General features: G+C 38.4%; 1 protein-coding gene across 1 annotated transcript in view; it reads right to left on the reverse strand.

Moving 5' to 3' along the window:
- The window catches only part of Gmer (GDP-L-fucose synthase-like protein), a 119,981-nt gene extending 98,676 nt beyond the window's left edge, over nt 1–21,305 (reverse strand). The window contains exons 1-2 of the mRNA XM_090388255.1: nt 21,066–21,305; nt 4,585–4,721 (exon numbers count right to left, since the gene is read on the reverse strand). Coding sequence (XP_090244381.1) covers nt 4,585–4,712 — 128 coding nt within the window. The 5' untranslated portion in view covers nt 4,713–4,721; nt 21,066–21,305. The remainder of the gene's footprint in view (nt 1–4,584; nt 4,722–21,065) is intronic.
- Between the last annotated feature and the right edge of the window lie 2,909 nt (nt 21,306–24,214).

Consider the following 24,214-nt stretch of genomic DNA (forward strand, 5'->3'; position numbering starts at 1 on the left):
ATTTAGATTTTGATTAATCTATTTTTTATATAAATTTAAAATTTGTCGCAATTGACTTGTTGGCCACCCCTGCCCTATATCATTCACTATAAACTTCACCAATTCATCACAAATTCCAATAGCATTTTCAACCTACGCCGAAAAGGAACTTGACTGTGGAGTTTCACTGTTCTTCCATAGTGAAATTAATAAGAATTCAAAAATGTAACTTTTCACTATGAAATTCAAGTCACTGTCAAGCAATTAATGGATGAATGGCAGTGAAATTTGTGGTGTATTATTTGCATCATAAAATGAAATAGGTAAAGAGCATTAATTACCTACAAGTCTCTCTGCTGAAGCATATAAACAGAACTTAGAGTTCAAATGCAACAATAAAATTTCAAAATGTTACTAGTTTTTATAGTAACCCAGTCATCATCATCATCATCAGCCATTTTCAATCCACTGCAGGATGAAGGCCTCTCCAGCAACTTTCCAGTTCCTTCTGTTTTGAGCACTGGCCATCCATTTACTACTCAAAAACTCATGAATTTCATCTATCCATCTCCGCCTTTGTCTTCCAGGTTTTCTTCTAGCTCCTCTTGGGTACCATTCTGTTATTTTCTTAGTCCATCTGTCATCATGTCTTCGAGCTATGTGTCCTGCCCAAGACCATTTTAGTTCTTTAGTTTTGATAAGAATGTCCTTTACTTGAGTTTGCTGCCTAATCCATGTGTTTCTCTTCTTATCTAACAGTCTGATTCCCAATATAATTCGTTCCATTCTTTGCTGTGTAGTTCTTAGCTTCTCTTCCATTCTTTTGGTGAGTGCCCAAGTTTCACTTCCATAAGTCATGGTGGGGAGTATACATTGGTTCATTATTTTACGTTTCAGACAAACTGGGATATTGCTCTTCAGTATGTGACTATATTTCCTGAATGCTATCCATCCAAAATTTATTCTTCTCTTGACTTCCAGCCATTTATCATTATTATATCTGTTTATATTATATTATATCATTATTATTACTTATATCTGTGTGACACCACGTCTCTGATATCCCAACAATATCTGCCTTTGATGTTTTGAGCAATACCTCAAATTCATCAAATTTATTTACCAAACTCCTAGCATTGGTGTACACGCAGGTATACATGCACCTGTTTCTATTCTTAGCTACCCTAACACAACCCATGTGTTTACTTGTACCGCAATGACTACCAGCAGTCTCTGAAATATCCTGCATCTTGTTTTTCAGACTTCTGCTCATTTCAATAGAAGCAGTGCAAGAATCACTTCCACCTCTGCCACTGGCTACTGTTAATCTATTAGTCCTTGTATCCCCCCCCAACTAGCAGTTTTCCGACCCACCTAACACTGCCTCGACAGCATCAGCAAAAATTCTTGCACCCTTTCTATTTAAGTGTATCCCATCCCTGTAGAAGCAATCTCTCCTGTTAACAAGTACAGTCCAGGCTGAAAAAAATTCTACCCCTTGAGCCTTGCACAATCCCTCCAGGGCCGAATTGATCGACAAGGCTCTCATCATATACTCCCTCCTATCGTGTCTGGGCAGAATTGCAGACACTTTCAAGTTCGACCCTAATTCACGGCTTTTTTTCAACAGTGACCCGTACTTGCTAAGTAATTCCGCCGGTCTCCTACTCTTAATATCATTAGTGCCAACGTGTACAACTATATCACCTTTTGTGCCCTTAAAAGATGATATCCGCTCTACAACGTCATCAACCTTTGCCCCTGGCAGACATACCCTGGTCCTATTCCACCTATCCTTTTTACAAAGTATGTTCCCCGTTTCCCTGACAATAGAGTCAACAACAACTACTAGTTCCTGTTATTTCAAAGACCTTTGTATTATTTACTCGAGTCAGTTTTTTCCTTTCCTTTATCTATATCAAGAGTACATCTTACCATTCTGTGATCACTTCCAACATTTACCTTATTCAGGACGGTAACATCATTCACAATATATCTTCTGTTAGTGAGGATGAAGTCGATTTCATTAGTTGTTAATCCATTTGGACTCTTCCATGTCCACTTTCTGTTCACCCTTTTCTTGAAAAAAGTGTTCATTACTGACATTCCTTGAGATTCTACAAATTCCACAAGTCTTTCACCTCTTTTATTTCTTTCACCAATTCCAAAATTTCCTATAGTTCCTCTTTCTGCGCTGTTTTGCCTTTTTCCAACCTTAGCATTGAAGTCCCCCATAATAATAGTGTAGTGGGTTTTCTGCTCATCTAGAAGACTCTCAATTTCAGTGTACATTTCTTCAATCTCTTCATCATCATGGCTCGATGTTGGTGCATAAATCATTATAATCTTTAGCTTGTACCTCTTAGAAATCTTGAGTATTAGTCTTGACACCCTTGGTGATGTACTTTTGAATTCCAAAATGTTGTTTTTAAAATCTTTATGGACCAGAAACCCAACTCCCCCTTCACTCCTTTCACTGTTTCCATTGGTGTACAGCAGATTTCCACTTGATAAACTTATAAGTGATTCATTTCTTCTTCTTGTTTCAGCCAAACCGATGATATTCCAATTCACATTTTCTAATTCCTTTTCCAGCTCTAATATCCTGTCTTCACCGATGAGTGATCGTACGTTATAACAGGCCAAGTTCAATTTCCGTGCATGGCAGCCTGGTCGTACCCAGAGATTCTTAGCACCCTCTGCCTCCACTCTGATCCTCTCGCTGCCGTAAGAGGGAGAGTGAAAGCTGCTGGGGACTGAGGGCCATTTGTATTGTTGTGCTCTCATTGCTGGAGGGTTTGGTCTTTTCCTCTTCACGCTGACCAGGCGTCTTGAAGAGAACCACTCTACACGTTCGTTGCCACCTAAGTGACGTAACAGGGCTTACCATCGAGAAGGTGTGCATGAGTGGATTTTAGGGAGGCAGGCCAACCGGACTTCTCCTAAATCTTCTGTACTAGAGAGATATTGGATCCATCAGTGTTTTAGGCTGAGTGTCTGATAACACACAGGATACCTGTTCCCCTCTAAGCCTCTTACATTTACCTCTAAGCCTCTAACCTCTAAGCATTTACCATAAATAATACATATTACTAATAATACAGATAAATATTTGTATTTCTATTATATAAATAGGTATCAGTCAATTACAAAAAAAGTTTAAAGATATACTAATAAACTTTGTTGCGTTGTTAATGAGGTGAAACTTTGCAAGAAGGCAGGATTCAGCTGAACCTTGAAATTTTGAAATATTTTAAGTGTAGACAGTTAACACTTCAATCAACACTTAAAATAATGAATTTCAAAATACACTCACAAAATATAACAATGTACTTAGTTGTCATTAAATTTATACAAAAGTGAAGTGTTTCTATCATAAAAAACAGATGATAATTCAAATTATTATCAACTATTAAATCTATTTATAGTTTTGAGCATCTGTAATTTAAAATACAGTGGATTTCAGTTATTTGGGCCACCGTTTAATCGGGGCAGCCGTTTATTTGGGGCAAATCTTAAAAACAGAAACCAATGGAGAAAATAGCCAGGCTTTACTTCGCTTAATTGGGACAGCATGCTGTTTAATTGGGGCAGGAGACCGCAGCACTGGAGATTACCCTACGATTGTCTCCGATAGTACCACGTGGTTCGGTCAAAATTCTGGAGGTCACAACCATAAAACAATCAGCAGTCACCGGTTTATTGGGCTTTTATGTTAGTGAAATCTATCGTAAACAGGCAGTAAACTCGATCTTACTGAATTTGCGATAATACCAACAGCTGGAATTTTGTGGGTGAAGTAACTCTTTGTAACTCTTTACTCCATAGTGAAGTAACTCTTTGTAACTCTTTACTCCACTTGCACATATCGTGTCACTTGCAATTTGTGTGTTCCGTGTTCTTTGTTATTGATTGCTTATCTTTTTGCTGTTTTAAATTTTAACCCCCACCCACAAATGTCAGTGAGCAGAAATGTCAACTAGTTTGTATGTACATACAGTACGTATTAATTATTCCGATTATAACGTATATTCTTCCGATTTTCATGTATCATTTAATTTTTTAATTGGTAAGGTAATAAAGGATAAATTTGTGCTTAATATATCTTTACTTTTATAGCCTGTGGATAATATTCCTCCTATTTTCTCTAATTAGAATCGCTGTTTAATAGAATTAAAATTCAATTCACAAACGTGATCACAATGATCAGCGCTTACTACAAATCGTATAGTGAACGGTACTTTACTATGGTGAGTTCATCGTAATGTGATTTGATTGTACAGTGAACTAATTGTAAAGGGGGGGGATACATTGTATTTTTAACTATTTACGTGAAACTTTGGATAACTGGGGCAGCCGCTTAATTGGGCCAAAATGCACTGGTCCCGATACGTCCCAAATAACCGGAATGGACTATATAAAATAGAATATCATAAATTATGGGATTTTTTTTTAATATCAACTGCAGAGCACACTAAATTATTTAAGTTTTTATTTTAGGAAAGCATCACAGATGCTCAAAAAAATAAATAAAAATAAATAAATAAATAAATAAAATCAAAAGTAATAAAAAAAAAAAAAAACCTTTTAAATATCACAACTCACATTAAATCGGCATCTTTGGATGATACAAAGACCCAGTTTTCATCAGCACATTTTTCATTTTCTACAATTTTTTCAATTGCTTTTCCAACCAGTCCCGTACCTCCAGTTACTAAAATAACTTTTCCCATATTTATTATCTGAAAAATAAAATACATTTTCAAATATCAAATTAAATACAACAAAGAATAACAAAAGATATCAAAAAGTCAACTGGACACGAATTAAATTATTTCTGTGGTAAACAAAATACAGTGCAACCATATTATATTCCGGTATCAGGGACATAGTAAAGATCTAAACCTCCCAAACACTTCCTAGTCCATTTCACATATATACGTGGTCTCAGTTCTAATCTCAATTATGTCTATTTCCACTTACAGTCTGTCCACTTACAAAAGTTACCCATATACTCCACTAGTGCTGGTGTCCCCCAAGGTTCAGTTCTTTCCCCCACTCTTTTCCTCTAATTATTATTATTAGCCATATAGTGCAAGGAAGCCTGAGGCTTATGCTGCACCAGGCAAAAAAAAAAATTTGAGTAACCCTGAGAGAGAGAGAGAGAGAGAGAGAGAGAGAGAGAGAGAGAGAGAGAGAGAGAGAGAGAGAGCAATAGAATGAAATCAAGCTAAGAACCCTGGGTGTGCCAAGCCCATACTCACCACATGTGAGCCCCTGGCGTTCTTCCATTGACTGGAAATCTTATCAATAGTTTTGCTGATGATAACACATTACATTCCACTTTCCAGTTAGAGAAACCTTGCCCTGCTCAATCAGCTTCAGCTTCTTGAATATCTGCTGCCAATCTCCAGCGAGGCAAAGAAAACTTAGTCAATTTCAGTCCTCCTAAAACTCAGTCCTGTCTTATATCTCGCAAAAAGGATTCTTCTGCTTCTACGCTTATCTTTGGTGACCCTCTGATCTCCAGGCAAGATGATATATCTCTTTTGGGGATTACTCTAACTTCTAATCGCTCTCTTGGCACAAGCATATTACAAATATTGCTTCCTCTGCATCTAAAAAACTTGGTTTTCTCTTTCATTCTTGGCATTACTTTTCTTCCAAACAGCTGTTCACTCTGTACAAATCACAAATCCACCCCAACAGGGAATACTGTTACCACATCTAGGGCAGTGCCCCCAAAACCTCTCTCAGGCTTCTAGATTCCATTCAGAAGTGGGCAGTTAGGTTAATTAATAACTCATCTCTAACAGTCTCTCCACTGTCTCATAGATGTACTGTTTATGCTACATGCCTTTTCTACAGATACTTCCACGTCCACTGTTCTTATGAATAGGAGTCTATAATTCCCGCTCTCTTTCAAAACAGTCCAAACACGTGCTGCCACCAACCAACATCCATTCACTGTCAGACTTCAAACTCACAGAACCAACTTTTCATCTTCCTCGTTTATTCAACTGCTGTTTTTTGGAACAACCTTCCTTCATATGCATTTCCTGAAAATTATAGTGTACAAAAGTTCAAGTCTAATGTCAAAAAATATTTTCTTTCATTTTCTCAACCTCCAATCCATGCAAAGTACTAAGTACTATAGGTTCTAATACCTCTTGTGTTTGGGGTTTTCATTAAAAAAAAAAAAAAAAAGAAAAAAAAAGTTTGTTAACATTTGTGAAATTGCAAAACATTGATTTTGAAGGCAGTGGAGTAGGATAATTCTGGCTTCAATAAGGTATGTTTGGTGACTGACACTTTATTGAAGCCAAATTGATTCCTCACTTTATTGAAGGTGTGGCTTCCATAGTGATTGACAGACAATCACAAAGCAATATGTATCTATACTGAATCTTTTACAGTAAAAGTTAACTGACCAGAACTGTAACCATTCTGTTCAGGAACCAGTGACAGGATATGAAGCTTGGTTGTATCGGGGTAGTATCCCTGAAACGAAATGAATTTCAGTAGTGGGGAGACATCTGTCCCCCCCATATGAAAAAAAAAAAAGTTCAAAGTGATGTCACATCATTTTTCATTTTTTTTGGATCAATATGACATGCAATTCTGCCCAGACAAGATAGGAGGGAGTATACGTTGAGAGCCATGTCAACGTATACTCTGACAACAATGTATACAATCAATTTGGCCCTGGAGATTTTCTGCAAGGCTCCTGAAGTAGAATTTTTCTCAGCGTGGTCTGTGCTTGTTAACAGGAGAGACCATTTTTACACAGATGGGTTACGCTGGAGTAGAAGGGATGCAAGAATATTTGCTGAAACTATCGAGGCAATGATAGGCAGGTCAGAAACCTGCTAGCTCGAGGGGATACACAGACTAATAGTTTAACTAGAGCCACATGCAGAGGTGAAAGTGATTCTTCAACTGCTACTATTGGTACATGCAGCAGCCTGGAAAGCAAAGGTGTGTGGGACTCTGGGCCCTGCTGTGGGTCATCACGGAACAAATAAGTACATGGGCTGTGTTAGGATAACTAAGAGTAAGAACTTGCATGTATACTAATACTACGAGCACTGTAAATAAATTTGCTGAAGCTACTGTACTGACTGAGTCATCAAATTAAGATGTTGTAAGAATAGCAGAAACAGTCACTCAGATATGTTATGATGAATTTGAATATGGGATTTGAAATGGGCCATGTACAATTTATACAGTAGACGTCTATAAAGACACGTACCTGGCTCTCGGGGGGAGGGCCGGATACACACGAACAATGTTTGGGTTCGAGTCAGGTACAAATAATAATAACGAATTATTTCAAATATTTTGGATTTTTTTTGGGCTATATCTTACATATATATATATATATATATATATATATATATATATATATATATATATATTTTTTTTTTTTATATATTTAAATTGAATTTGAATTTAAGCTGTCAACTTCCACAACAGATGGAAGCTTGTTCCAGCAATCAACGACAAGCTGGCTAAAGACAAATTTCCGCACATCTTTTCTACAACTGTCTTTCCGAAATTTGAATCTATGCCCCCTCAGGTGCGAAATCTGAGCAAGAGGAAGAATACCATCAGCGCTGATTTTGCTCAAACCATTCAAATACTTATACACCTCAATCAGATCACCATGCAGGTGCCTAGTCTCCAGATGCTGCAATTTGCACAACTTAAGCCTTTCTTGATAACAGCAACCCTTCGTTCCACTCATTACTCTTGCTGCCCTTCTCTGTACTTGTTCCAGTAGCTCTACTTCCTTCCTAAAATGAGGCCTCCAGACCTGTATGCAGTACTCAAGGTGTGGCCTGACCATTTCCTTATATAAGGGGATAATCACTTCCTTATCCTTGCTAGCAAAATTCCTATATATCACTGACAAGACACCATGAACTACTCTTGCAGACTGCCTGCACTACTCAGAAAACTTCATATCTCACTGCACAACCCCTGGGAGTTGTGCCCAACCCCCGGGGGACACCACTAATAACATTAGTCCACGAAGAGCAATGTCCATTGATTACCACTGTCTTCTCCTATTCAACTATCCCTTTATCCGCAGATCTTTTTCATTCTCCACTACCTTGAGTGTAGTAACACACACACACAATTGATATTTGTCAATGTTAAACTTCAGTTGCCACATTTTCAGATCCTGTTACAGTAACATACTGTCCTCACTGTCATTAACAACCCTACCAGCCTTCGTATCATCTGCAAACTTGGACATTAAGCCTGATATACCTTCATCAATATCATTGATAAATACAGAAAATAGCAATGAGCCCAACACGGACCCCTGGGGAACATCACTAATAACATTAGTCCACAAAGAGTAGTGTCCATTTGATTACCAGTCTTTGTCTTCTCCCACTTAACCACCCCTTTATAGCAGCAACTTGCCCTTAATGCCATACTGCTCCAACTTGTACAGTATAAAAAGCAACAGTATCAAAGGCTTTACTAAAATCCAAGTATATGATATCAAAATTACTTTTTGCATCCAGTTCCTTTATGATCACATTGTAGTATCTCATCAAATTGGTCAGACACGATTTCCCCTTAACAAACCCATGATGTATCTGAACTATAACTGCAGTCTGGTCTAGATGTTCCTGCAGTACTGCTTTAATCTTTTTTTCTTTCTTTTTTTTTTCTTTGGTAGTTATTGGCGCATCGTCTTCTGTGGCCATAATGCACCTCCCAAGATTTTTGCAGTACTTTGATCCAAGCCCGAGGCGGGATTTGAACCCGCGACCTTTGGGTTGCCAGGCAGGCGCTTTACCCACCCGGCTAGCCAGTCGGCACTGCTTTAATCAGTGACTCCATTACTTTGCCCAGAACAGAAGCTAAACTAATAGGCCTGTAATTACTCGTGTCACCCTTCAATCCTGCTTTGTGAATTGGGGATACATTTGCACATCCAGTCTGTGGGGACCTCCCCTGAGATCAAGAACACCCTCATAATCATGGCTAAGGGTCTGCTTTCTTCCTTTGCTGCTGCCTTTAATATAACTAGATACGTCCCATCCACCCCAGATGCCTTTCTTATGTCTAACTTCAACAATTTCTCCTTCACTTTGCTCTCAGTTATTACAAAATCCTTGAGCTCCCCATTGCAGTTTCATAAACACCTGGCATTTTCTTCCCTTAATAACTCCTCATGTGTGAATATAAATGCAAAATACTCATTTAGTTTGTCAGCTACCTCAGCAGGATCGTCAACAATTGAACCATTAATATCAAGTGCACCAATCTGATTCATCGCCTTCATTCTAGAGCTCACATAAGTAGTCTTTGCTGTTTTTCTTTGTATCCTTTACCAAAGATTTCTCGTAATCTGCCTTCCCCTGTCTAACCTCCTTTGTGGCTTGATTACAGACTATCTTATATCTATCATAGGCATGTCGCCTGATAATTTATATACCTTCCATGCATTTTTCTTCTCTGCCACGAGTCTCATCAGTTCATCTGATATCCATTTAGGCAATGCAATTATACTGCAATAACAGCATGGATTTGTTAAAGGGCAGTCTTATCTAACTTATCTGATAGTTTACTATGATGCAGTGACCAAGGCACTGAATGAAAAAATAATTTTGTCATCATATACTTGGATTTCAGGAAGGCTTTGACATAAAAGACTGCTGTACAAAGTAGAGCAATGGAGAATTAAGGGCAAGTTATTGCTATGGATAAAGAGATGGTTAAGTGGAAGAAGACATGGCTATCAGTGGACTAATATTATTGGTGGAGTTCCGCAGGGTTCAGTGCTGGGCCCATTGTTGTTTTCAATATTTATCAATGATACTGATGAAATTATATCAGGCTCAATGCGTAAGTTTGCAGATGATACAAAGGTTGGCAAGGTGGTTAACAACACTCATCAGAGTGAGCTACTGCAACAAGATCTAGAAAAATCTAGTTGATGGGCTGAGAAATGGCAGTTGAAGTTTAACATTGTCAAATGCAAGGTACTGCTTATGGGTAGCAGTAACCCTAAAGGAACTTATCAACTTTGTGGTACTACCTTCAGGATAGTGGAGAGTGAAAAAGACTTGGGGGTAATAGTGCAGTCATACATGTTGCCAGGACAGCTCATGGGGTCTTGTCAATGACATACAGAAATTTTGCTAGCAGGGATAAGGAGGTGATTATCCCTTTGTATAAGTGGAGCTAATACAAGGGGCTAATCACCTTTAAGCTATATATATATATATATACAGGTCTGTAGGCCTTACTTTAAGAAGGATGTAGATCTGCTGGAATGGGTGCAGAGAAGGGCAACCAGAATGGTGAAGGGAACGAAAGGGGGGGGGGTTCTTACATAGAAAGGCTTTAGTTCTGCAAACTTCAGCATCTTAAGACCAGGCACCTGTGGGGGGAGATCTTATTGTGGTGTTTAAAGCCTTCAATGGATTGAGTAAGTTGAATGTTAATGGCACTTGCTGAGACTACACACATGAAAGGGTATAAATTCAAGTCGAGGAAGGATGGTCGCAGGAAAGATGTTGTTGTTGTTGTTGTTATTATTTGGTTTTTAGGAGCATTAGCAACTAAGGCCATATTGCTCCAGGATATGCGGTGGTCATTCTCTGACCTTTCCGCATCCTCCATATTTGGTGGTGACGGGCTCAAACCCCGGTCTAATCAAGAAGAATGTGCTACGCACTGCTGCTCCTTCCCACCTGGCTACGGAGACGCCCAGGAAAGATGTGCAGAAGTTAGCCTTCAAGTGATTGTTGGAACAGACTTCCATCTGTTGTTGTGTAATTGGATGGGTTCGATAAATTAAAGGAAGAACTAGACAAATTCTTAGAGTGGTATAGATGGGAGAACCATGTAGGGTTTTTTTTTTTTTTTTTGGCTGATTTATATAAGCTTGCTTGCTTGTATCATTTTTTCATTACTACTACTATCATCATTAATTGCATGGAATGAGGAGCTGCCATTACTGCAGTACACTTTTGATTTGGGGGGGGGGGGGGTGGGGGAGAATGCTCAATTTGTTTGTGAGTGGTGCTAGGAAAACATGAAATTTTGGAACATCCGCCAACTTGAATATCGTGCCATCATATTTTTATCTGTTTAGATCTTTAAAACATTCTAGAAAACATTTTAGCATAGATTCAAATTTATGCATGAGACAAAATATTGGTTTTTGGGTCAGTAGCAAGTTTTTTTTTTTTTTTTCAAGGGCACTGATGTCACAATAATTATAAATGCATAAATTGTTGGGGCAAACTGAGTGAAAGTAGATAACTTTGATACTGGTATTGTGTAATAAATGTCTTTCAGATTAAAATGTTTCTGAAAAAGTAATTTTTATTTTATTTAAAGTTATATTTGAGATGCAGCTTACACACGAAACCATTCTATTCTATTGCCTTCAGACTTCAAAGTGATTGTTGGAACAGATTTAGTTTTTCTGTAACCGTCAACAATTTGGACTCGCAGTGCATTTATCAGTGAGACAATTCCCGAAGGAAAAAAATGAGATCATTAAATGGAACGTCCTCATTGTAACTCTGATTTTGTTCTATTTGACATATTTCTATTCACAAGGCTTTTATTCAAAAGTTTTTCAAATACAGTATGTCAAATGTACCAAAAATCTATAACAGTAAACATGTTCAAGAATGTTTCTGGTGGTAGCAGAAGAGAATGGATTCATGTAGAGCTACCTAGGAAAACTGTTTTGAAGGGGAAGAGGCTCTACATGAAACCAATTGGTCAAAAACCTGCACAGGTTGTTGACAAACATCAATAGTTATGCCATTCATATTCAATGGACCAATATGGTTCATCCCTTTCCATTGAGTGTTAATTATAAGGAGAGTATTCCTTGATACTTTTCATTGCACTCTTGGACAAAGACTTCTCATAATTTGCTTTAGCATGCCTAACCTGTGACTACTTTGTACTTATTGTAGAACTGTGTGTCCCCTGACAATTTATAATCATCTCTATAAGCATTTTTAGTTGGATTAGCATATATGCATAATGTAGTAGTAGTAGTGACATGTGATGCAAGAAAGCAAATGTATGAGCTTATGTAGCATCAATCAACAAAAAAAAAAAAAAAAAAATACACCATTCCCTCCAAATGCCTGTCCAGTTCCTCCTTAAATTTATTCAACCTATCAACTTCCACAACGACAGATGGAGGTTTGTTCCAGCAATTAACCACCCGCTGGCTAAAGGCAAATTTCCACACATCTATTCTACATCTGTCTTTTCTTAATTTGAATTTATGCCCCCTTAGGTTCGTAATCTGAACAATTGGAAGGATCCCATCAGAATTCAGCGTGCTCAACCCATTCAAGGCCTTATATACCTCAAACAGATCACCGCACAGGTGCCTAGTCTCCAGCCACTGCAATTTGCAGAACTTAAGTCTCTCTTGGTAAGAGAATTCCTTCATTCCCCTCACCAATCTTGTTGCCCTTCTCTGTACACACTCAAGTAAATCTACATCCTTCCTAAAATGAGGCCTCCAGACTTGTACGTAGTACTCAAGGCGTGGCCTGACCATTGCCTTATACGGAGGTACAATCACCTCCTTCTCCCTGCTAGCAAAATTCCTATATATCATTGACAAAATCCCAAGTTCACAAAACCCCACGACCTACCCTGGCAGCCTGTCTGCATTGCTCAGAAAACTTCATATCTGCCTGCACAATTACTCCCAGGTCTTTTTCATTTTCTACCACCTTAAGTGTAGTACACCACACAGTTGGCACGTTTCTCTGGGGTTACTTCTACCCATATGCAGTACTTTGCATTTGTCAAGGTTAAACTTCAGTTGCCACTTCTTAGCCCATCTGCCAAAATTATCTAGTTCCTGTTGCAGTAGTACACTGCCATTACTGTCATTAACAACCCTGCCAACCTTTGTATCATCTGCAAACTTCGACATTAAGCCTGATATACCTTCATCAATATCATTTATAAATATACAAAACAACAGTGGACCTAACACCGAACCCTGCGGGACACAACTAATAACATTAGTCCAAGAAGAGCAGCACCCATTGATTACCACCCTCTGTCTTCTCCCACTTAACCATCCTTTTATCCATTGCAGCAACTTACCCTTAATACCATACTGCTCCAATTTGTACAATAGTCTTCCATGTGCAACAGTGTCAAAAGCTTTCCTGAAATCCAAATATATGATATCAAAATTATTTTTTGCATCCAGTTCCTTTGTAACCACATCATAATGTCCTATCAAATTTGTCAGACAAGACTTTCCCTTAACAAACCCATGCTGTGTCTGAATTATTGCTGCAGTCTTGTCTAGATGATCCTGCAATGCATCTTTAACCAGCGACTCCATTATTTTATCCGGAACAGAAGTTAAACTAATTGGTCTGTAATTACTCGTGTCACCCTTCGATCCCCCTTTGTGAATTGGGGATACATTTGCACATCTCCAGTCCGTGGGAACCTCCCCTGAGTCCAAGGATGCTTTCATAATTATGGCTAAGGGTTTGCTTACTTGCTTTGCCACCTCCTTTAATATAACTGGATAGATCCCATCCACCCCAGGTGCTTTTCTTACGTTTAACTTCAACAATTTCTCTTCCACTTTGCTCTCAGTTATTCCAAAATCATTAAGTATCCTGCTACAATTTGATAACCTTCTGCCATTTTCAAACCTTAATAATTCCTCACGTGTGAATGTAGATGCAAAATACTCATTCAGTTTGTTTGCTATCTGAGCAGGATCATCAACGGTCGAACCATCGATGTAAAGTGGACCAATCAGATTCATCCCCTTCCTTTTAGAGTTTATATAAGTAAAGAAATCCTTGCTCTTTTTCTTAGCATCTTTTGCCAAGGATTTCTCGTAATCTGCCTTCGCCTGCCTAACCCCCTTTGTCACCTGATTACAGACTAGCTTATATCTGCCATAGGCTTCTAAGTCGCTTGATAATTTACATGCATCCCACAAATTTTTCTTCTCTATTACGAGTCTCATTAGTTCATTTAACAACCATTTAGGCCTAAACTTTGAACAATATTTCTTAATAGGTATGAAACTTTTAGCTTCCACGATTAATTCCTTGAATGCTTCCCACTTAGAATTTACTGTTGTTAACATCGTCAGTTGATCCCACTGCACAGAATTTAAAAACTGTCGGAGACCACTGTACTCGCCTTTAAGTCCAATATAAATACTGCAATATTATTCCTTTGACCTTCGATACACAATCTCTTCACTCCCAATGGATGGATTTTAATGAAATTTTATATTTTGACCTTTTAGAAAGATATATCATATTTCTTTAATATTAGATCAATAGCAACCTGGCAATTACTATTTACTTATTTTTTCATACATATACCATATAATGATTTCTTATAATAGCACTTCATATCATGTTTGTTGCCATGCACTGATTGGAGGACTGAATGAGCAACGTGTCACTCATTCAGTCCTCCTTTATTACTGAACTCATTGTTTGTTTGTTATTTGGTTTTTAGGAGCATTAGCAACTAAGGCCATATTGTTCCGGGGATATGCGGTGGTCATTCCCTGATCTTTCCGCATCCTCCGTATTTGGTGGGCATGGGCTCGAACCCCGGTCTAAACTGAAGTCATCAGTTCCATAGTAGATAAAATAATCTAAACCTTGAACAATATCTTTTGGTTGGTAGAAAGCTTTTAGCAAGTTCTATGATGAGGAGATCTTAGCCACTAAGATTTAGTAACCCTCAACATTCCCATTTGACATTTATGTTTTTAAACATCAGTTGGTCCTATCAAAAATAACTTAAGGAATGTCCGAGCCCATTAAATCACCTTTGCAAAAATAAAATCCCTTTCATTTACCCCTGACATTTACATAATTTTTAAATAAATCCAACATCAATATGCCATAATCGCTGCCATCCAATGGTGTTTTTTTTTTTTTTTTTGAGAGGTATTAGAACCTATAGCACTTAGTACCGTGCTTGGGGTGGAGATTGAAAAGACGAGAGAAGATATTTGTTGACATTAGACTTGAACTTCTGTAGATTGTAATTTTCAGGAAAGACACATGAAGGAATGCTGTTCCAGAAAACAGCAGTTGAATGAATAAACAAGAAAGATGAAAAGTTGGTTCTGTGAGTTTGAAGTTGGACAGTAAATGGATGTTGGCTGGTGGCAGCACGTGTTCAGACAGTTTTGAAAGAGAGAGCGGGAATTATAGAAACCAATTCAGAAGAACAGTGGACATGGAAGTATCTGTAGAAAAGACATGCAGCAGAAACAGTACATCTATTAGACAGCAAGTGGAGACTTTGTCGGAGATTATTCATTTATTAACCTAACTGCCCTCTTCTGAATGGAATCTAGAAGCCTGAGAGAGGTTTTGGGGGCACTGCCCCAGATGTGGGAACAATATTCCATGGTAGGATGGATTTGCGATTTGTACAGAGTGAACAGCTGTTTGGAAGAAAAGTAACGCTGAGAGCAAAAGAGAAAACTAAATTTCTTAGATGCAGAAGAAGCAATATTTGTAATGTGCTTGTGCCAAGAGAGATTAGAAGTCAAAGTAATCCCCAAAAGAGATATATCAACTTGCCTACTAATAGGAGTGCTACCAAAGATAAGCATAGGAGCGAAGAATCCTTTTTGCAAGATATAAGACAAGACTGAGTTTTAAAAGGGCTGAAATCAACTAAGTTGTCTTTGTCCCACTAGAGAATTATCTGGAGATTGGCATTTAAGGAAGTGGTAGGGTATATTCAAGAAGTTGAAGCTGATTGAGCAGGGCAAGGTTTCTCAAAATGGAAAGTGGAATGCAATGTGCTATCAACGGCAAAACTATGGAGAGGATTTCCAGTCAATGGAAGAAAGTCATTAATATACAAGAGGAAAAGAGTGGTGGAAAGAACTGAACCTTGGGAGACACCAGCATTAGTAGATATGTTAGAAGACAGAAAGCCATCTACCATCACCCTCAGTGAGCGATCAGAGGAAAAACTGGATAACCAATTACAAAAAATAGTTGGCAAACCATAAGATGGAACCTTTTTAAGAAGACTTTTATGCCAAACACGATCGAAAGCCTTTGAGATGTCAAGAGCAACTGTTTGTGTTTCACCGAACTTTTCCATTGAATTTGTCTATAAATGGGTAACATAAGCCAGAATATCACCAGTGGATTGACACTGATGGAATCCATACTGGCAATCTTTGATCAGACAGAAGGTTTCTAGGTAGTTTCAGAGTTGGCGGTTAATTGATTTCTCCATTACTTTACTCTTTCTAAAGTAAACAATAATTGCAATAATTGCTAAAGTAAGAAATAATTGCAATGAGACGATAAATGAATGGGAGAGATTTGTAACCCTTTTTAGGAACTGGTTGGATATGTGCAAATTTCTAAGCAGAAAGAAAAACACCTTTGGAATAAGAAAGTGAAAAAGGCAGCAAAGAACAGGAGTAAGTTCAGGAGCACAGGTTTTCAGAACAAGTGGGGAAATACCATCAGGACCTGGAGCTTTCTTAGCATCAAGATTCGTCAAAATCCTTCTGGCGTCCTTTTGACGGAAGACCACAGGAGGCATTGAATGGAGCATGTTGGGAATGGTGGGAGGTGTTTTTCCAAGATCATTAATATATGAGATGGAAGAAAAATGGGGTGCTAGCAGGTATCCTTGGCCAAAGTGACAACAGAACCATCTGGTTTAGAAAGAGGTGGGAGCAGAGATGGGCAAAGGTTGTGGCCAATAGCTTTGGCAAGAGACCAGAATGTTCGGCTACCATTAGGGCAAGAAGCAAGTTTTGTTTAAAATCTAGTTTGGACTGATTAATTGCTGAAAAATGCTTTACAATTGTTGTGATCTTTTGTGTGGGCAGAAAATGAAACTGTAGAATTGGAAACAAGCCAATTACGATATGCAACATTCTTCTCCTGAAAGGGCTTAGCACATTTATTGGAAACCAAGGTTTAGATAAAGGACAAGATTTTAAAGTGGAGTGTGGGATAAAGGATTCTATTCTTACAAGAATAATTTCACTGACACGATCTGAGCAAACGTTGACATCAGAAGTTTTGAAACAGTAATCCGACCAAGCAAAAGAAGAAAAGAAACCTCGCAGGTCATCCCATTTTGTATTCTTGTAATACCCAATGACACGAGGTTGGGAAGAGCCACGAGATAAAGGCTCCATTGGAGAAGAGACAATCACCAAGTTGTGATCTGAGGTGCCTAAAGGCCCACTTACTTCAACCATCTACTTAAAAGAGCTGTTTGTGAGTAAAAGATCAAACGTGTTGGCCGTATGGTTAGGATTATCCGGTATTCTTGTAGGTAAATGAACAATCTGTGCAAGGTCATTAGTGACTGAAAGAGCCTCAGAATCTTGAACAGCTGGGTCAGTGTGACTAGAAAATGGAAGCCAGTTGGAGTTAGCATTAGTAGAGGCATATGATGCAAGAAAGCATGTTTATGCAGCATCAGCCAAAAAAAAAAAAAAAAACCCACTCCCATTTCATCCCTGTTTTCGTTCTAAATACCTGTCCAGCTCAGCACTAAATTTATTTAGGCTATCAACTTCCACAACAAAGGATGGAAGGCTGTTCCACCAACCAACTACCAGCTGGCTAAAGGCAAACTTTATCCTACATCTGTCCTTTATCTTACATCTGCCTTTACTCAATTTGAATTTATGCCCTCTCAAGTGATTATTCTGAGCAAGAGGAAGAATATCATCAGCATTGAGCATGCTCAAACCATTCAAGGACCAACCTCAATCAGATCACCTCGCAGGTGCCTAGTCTCCAGACACTAATTTGCAAAATTTAAGCCTTTCTTCGTAAGAGCAACCATTTGTTCCCTTCATTAATCTTGTTGCCCTTCTCTGTACTCGTTCCAACAGCTCTACATCCTTCTTAAAACTTCCACGGAGTGCATCAACAGGCGGGCCGAAGAGATGAGAGTTGGAAGATGCGAGATCTGGGCTATGAGAGGGGTGAGGAAGAACAGTGCATCCCAGTTTTGCAATGGCCTCCATCATGCAGAGACTGGTGTGAAGTTGTGTTGAAGAAGAACCTCATTAAGGTTTTTGTCCAGTCAAACTCTACAGATGCAAGCTTTCAACTTTTTCGACATTTCTGCATATCGATCCGAGTTGATTGTGGTGTCACACTCCAAGAAGTCACAAGCAAGACCCCATCTTTGTCCCAAAACACTATCGCCATGACTTTATCGACAGGAGGCTTTCTTTTGAACTTCTTGCACGGTGAACTTTGAAATGGAATTAACTGTCTCTTTGTTTCAGTCATAATGGTGGACCCAGGTTTCGTCACCTGTGACTATGCCTGAAAGAAAAACCTCTCCTTCACTCTTGTAGCACTAGAGGAGTTCCATACAGATGACTTTCCGGGCTTTTTTGTGTTCATGTGTCAACATTTTTGGGATCCACCAGGTGCAAACTTTGTAGCCTAGTTCCTTTATAATGCTTATCACAGCAGGTTTCCCTACACTTGCTGCATCACACAATTTGCGTGTTGTGATGCGTGGTCCTCTTTGATCAGCCCACCAGATACGGCTCTTGTTGTCACTGACGTTACTGGCTGACCCCTTTGAGATTGTCCACAAAGTCACTTTCCCCACTCTTAAAGTGTCTAACTGTACTCACATCCATAGTATTGTCACCATAAACATTTCTGAAATGCATATGGATTTCGATAGGTATCACTTCTTGCTTGGTAAGAAATTCAATCACCACTCTTTGCTTGATATGTATATATGTAAAATTCACTATTTTGAACCATCCACTATTTTCAACTATCACTTATGAGACCAATTACAGTGCCACTCAGTAAGGCGAAACTAGAGTTTTCTAGTGACCCACAAAATGATCTACGACACCACATTTGAAAGTAAAAAATTAGGAAGCATTACTTCTGTAATGGTCCTTGTATTTCACACATATACAAGGAGACAATGTAAGACTGACAAAGCGAGTTTTGTTCAAGTGAACAGACAAACAGAATGTTAATTGGTCCTTGACTACTTTAAACCTGGAAGCTCTTTTCTCATCTCGGGAGATGGAAGTTCAGGAAGGCAAGTGTTTTCAGAATATCCTGCTTTCATCCACATTGAATACCAAATTTTGCGTGTATTTTCCTCATTCTACTACGCTTGCACTTGTGCAGGAAATTCTGCCTGCTGCCTGGATGTCAGCATTTGCAGCCTCGCCCATCAGTTTAATGCTATGAATTCTTGCACGTTTTTTGAATTTTTCAAACCAACCACAAGAACCCACAAAAGTATCAGTGGTTTCCTCGACTTCCCAGGCCTTTAAATGGTTAAATAAGTTTAATGTTTTTGTTGGTAGTTGTTGGCGCATAGGCTTCTGTGGCCATAATGCACCTCCTAAGGTTTTTGCAGTACTTTGATCCAAGCCCAAGGCAGGAATCGAACCCGCGACCTTTGGGTTTCCAGGCAGGCACTTTACCCACCCAGCTAGCCCGGTCAGCCAGTTTAATGTTTAAAACCAAATTAATTTAATTGGCATTGTTTTGGTTATATCTCATATTGTGACTGCCTTTACAACGAGTTGCCATGGTATTGTGCTACCTCGAATAAATAACACTTCACCAGTGGAGAAGACTATTGTTATTTATTCTCAATGGATACCACCATCCAGACGGCACCGTTTCAAAGCTTGGCTTCTCTTCGGGGGTGGGCAGGTACCCTGGTGTTGCAATAGTGACAACCCAGTTATGAAGTATAACTTCACAATATGAGAGATGCCTGATGGTGCATATTGTTAAAGACTATAAAGTATTTAATGGCAAAGGCCTCATGCTACGAGGTAGAATGATTAATATGTAGACAGTCACAATATGAGATATAATCAAAACGATGCCAATTTAATCAATTAATTTAACTACTTTGGTAGATAGCTATGTTAAAATGATGCATTTGCACTAACCTTTGCAAATTACAGTGCCTGGAGACTAGGCACCAGCGAGGTGATCTGATAGAGGTGTATAAAGCCTTGAATGGTTTGAGTATGCTCAATGCTGATGGGATTCTTCCTCTAGCTCAGAATAATCACCTGAGAGGGCATAAATTCAAATTGAGGAAAGACAGATGTAGGATAGACGTGCGGAAATTTGCCTTTAGCCAGCGGGTGGTTGGTTGGTGGAACAGACTCCCATCCCTTGTAGTGGAGGTTGATAGCCTAAATAAGTTTAAGGCTCAGCTGGACAAACAAAGGGGTGAAGTGGAAGTGTTTTTTTTTTTTTTTTTTTTTTTTTTGGCTGATGCTGCATAAGCTTGCTTTCTTGCATCAAATGCCTCTACTAATGCTAACCTACATATTAGTCATTCTACCTCATAGCATGAGGCCTTTGCCCTTAAATACTTTATAGTCTATATCGCTACGCAACATCAGGCAGTGTGAAGTTAGTGTGAAGTTATACTTCATAACTGGGTTGTCACTATTGCAACACCAGGGTACCTGCCCACCCACCGAAGAGAAGCCCACAAGCTTTGAAACGGTGCCGTCTGGATGGTGGTATACGCTGAGAATAAATAACAATAGTCTTCTCCGCTGGTGAAGTGTTATTTATTCGAGGTAGCACAATACCACAACTCGTTGTGAAGGCAGTCACAATATGAGATATAACCAAAACGATGCCAATTTAATTAATTAATTAAACTACTTTGGTAGACAGCTATGTTAAAATGATGCATTTGGCCTAACCTACATAATAGTTATATCCTCATACAGAAAAAAAAAAAAAAAAAAAAGTGAAAATTTTGCATTAACCATTATTAAGAAGGGCACTTTTGTAAGCAGAGATACTGAAACAATTAAACAATAAATGATTCTTCGCATTTATACGTCTATTTCTACTGTCCTGGGGCGCGGTACTAGAAAAACTGTTCCTTCCACATATCAGCGACATGCTTGGGCCAAGCAAGAGAAATAGGTAATGCAGTTGTATACTGAGAAACCAAGGTAATAAAAAAAAAAAAAAAAAAAAGCAGGCATCTATCACTCAAAAGATCAATTTAAATAACTTCACCATTACATAACTCTGGACTCTCCTGCGGCTGTGGCAACGTCCCGCTACGCACAACGCCGGTATCTATACGTTCCTTTCATCAGTGGTATTATCTTCTTATTATATCTCTGCACAACGCGAATTGCAAAATATGCTGCTGCAGTTCGAAAGCACTTTCATCCCCCTCTGTTCCGACATTGTATTTGACACCACCATAGGAATTTCATAGTTCACCCATCTTCCTTTTGAAATTCCCGGGTGTGCCTATGCGCAAGGGAAATCTAACTTCAATATTCACGGCCATCTGCTATACGAACGGTTACATAAAATCAAAGGCAGGAAAGTATAAGTTCATGGCATATTTAGGAATTATCACTTGCCATTACACTTAACAATCAATATGGAAATACTAACAATAATACGCAAATAAAAATGCATATAATGAAATAACTATAATACCTCACAAACCTGCACAAATCCCTCTAACTTTCAGTGGTTCAGAAACTGAACGGAAATCTATTTCTCCACGTGGAAAATAACATCAGAGCTCCACATTTTTCCAGCCGTTTTTACTTCTTTTTTAAAAGTTTTTAAAGAGTTATAATAATAATAATAATAATAATAATAATAACAATAATAAATTATATAATAATAATAATAACAATAATAAATTATATAATAATAATACTAATAAATTATTTTTATTATTATTGTAGGATAGTCAGTGAGTTCCTCGACCAACAGTAACACCAGGCCACAGAGTAGTAAGATATGTTACTCTTATTCGGGTAACCCAGAAAGTTATTTTATCTACCCAAGTGTATTGTTTAATATACACTTAAGTTAGTTATAAACCAGTTATACAAATATATTTGTTTTTTTTTTTTTTTTGTTAATATAGTTGTATAACTGGTTTATAACTAACTTAAGTGTATATTAAACTATGGACCCCAGTACTCCAGGCCCATTCGTTACAACTGTATTGTGTCTGTAAATTGCATGTTCTATGGTCGATTTGCCTGCTTTGCTGGACAAAAAACCTCGCGTTCCGGAGCAAAAACCTTGCTATCTACGCCCGAGACCGACTAACTCAGCCTAACTATCTATTATATTTAGGCCACCCGAATAATTAAATTCATCTGCTGTGCTGTGTCTTATGTCTGTTAATTGCGTGTATTCTATGGTCGATTTGTCTATTTGCTGGACGAAAAAACCTTGCTATCTACGGCTGAGAGCGACCACGGAGTGAAAAAAAAGTCCATTAAAGTTCCTGGCGTCATCGACGGGATTCGAACCCCCGGCCTTTTCCACCCGGTGTGGGGAAAATGGTGACGATACCACCGCGCAGACTGTGAGGGTAACACAATGGTATTGTCACCATCCTCCCCACACCGTGTGGAAAAGGCCCGGGTTCGAATACCGTGTAAGATGACGCGAGAAACTCTTATCGCCTTTTTTTTTTTTACTCCTCAGCTGAGTTAGTTAATCTTAGGCGTAGATAGCAAGGTTTCTTTATCTGCGAAACGCGAGATTTTTCGTCCAGCAAAACAGATAAATCGACCAGAGAACACAGGCAATTTACAGACACAATGTACAGGGCCGGATTTACGCATAGGCTAGAGCTTAGGGCCTCACATTATAAGGGGCCTCCGCGTCAGTATAGAAAAAATAATAAAAAAAAAATAATTTATAAATAATGAACATCGGTATACAAAAAAATGAATATTATTTTTGTCATTATAGACGTTTTTGCCTTTCTCCTTTTACTTGTCGTAAAAACTATTTATTGCAATATACTTTTGGTTGTGTTTACAATGCGCGCCTATTTTTGGAATCAATAAATTACGGATATACCAAAGGTTACCGTCAAATCGGAGAATGTTTACTTACTTATAGGCTAATGAGAGACACATCTAAATTGCGGAACTTTTGATCCTCACGTTTCACGTTCTGAAACCGAAACTGACCAGTGAATTGGGAAGAAATTTTCTTGTAATTAGCCGTTTCCGCCCTCTGAACCGTGGTGTTCAGAGGGCGGAATAAACAATGACCAGGCGGAATAAAGCATTTACTCAGTCACTCCAAAACATGCAGTTTTGTTAAATTTGTGGTTTTAAAGTTCATTTGCCATTTTGAAAATATTCTACCTTTGTCAATTGCTTTGTTTCTATACAGCCAACAGGAAACGGGCTTTGTCGCTGGCCATGAATAATACATTTTATAACTCTTTTATATGGGTCTGTTCTGTTTTCGTTTGTGGTGTGAAAATTTGTTGCAAAGTTACTTGAAGGAGTAATTTGGGAAAACAAAAAAATTCAGCCAATCGCAGAATTTTTCATTTGCTTTATTGGCAGAGAAAAAAAGTTCTCCAGCTGTTATCCAGAATCATGTACTATTCTGTGATTCTAAATTTTCAAGAGTACTGGTTCTTCAAGTGTCTCAGAGGACGGAAAAAATTTACACATACTCATTACCACTATTCCTTTCTAAGTTGTGATAGAAAGGCTGAAGCGTATGTAAATTTATTATTTGTTTTCATTAGTCAACATAATGCACCATTCACAAATTATGAATAATCCATGACGTCGGCAATCGCAAACTGTCCAGTTTTGATACTAATATATGTTACTCATTGCTGAAGATTTATATCATTCATTAAAGCGTCATTAAAGAAATGTGCGTAGAGGGGATGGGTATCGACGTAGAAGTACGACAAGTACGAACAAGACATCCAGCATATTTCTCCTTCACTATCTCATGCCCTATCAATTGCGAAGCACGATTACTAGACAAAAACATTTGGCCCAGTGGCACCCTGGTTAAGCGCTTCAAGGAACGTGCTTTGAGGCCTCCGACTACGATAGCGCAGTAGAAATTAAGGAATTCGTCATCAGACTCGAAAGAAAATATGCAAGTCTCTCTTTTCCTTCAAAATGTGTACAGTATAGCCAATAAACTTCACACCTTGCAGAACCATCTATTAAGCTCGGAATATGAATTGGCTTCAAAATAATAGACAGCTGGATGCTCTGGCTGACAATTTTGGTTTTAAATGCGTTACAAGAGGAAGAGAAAACAGAACAGGAGGAGGAGAAGTAATGATACTCTATAAGAATAATTTCTCTGTAATTAAAAACCAAGAGTCACGCTCGGAAAATTTTGAAGCCGTCTCAGCA

This window comes from Mastigoproctus giganteus, chromosome 14 (assembly GCF_048544385.1).
Source record: "Mastigoproctus giganteus isolate SK-2022 chromosome 14, ASM4854438v1, whole genome shotgun sequence".
In the NCBI taxonomy this organism is placed as follows: Eukaryota; Metazoa; Arthropoda; class Arachnida; order Uropygi; family Thelyphonidae; genus Mastigoproctus; species Mastigoproctus giganteus.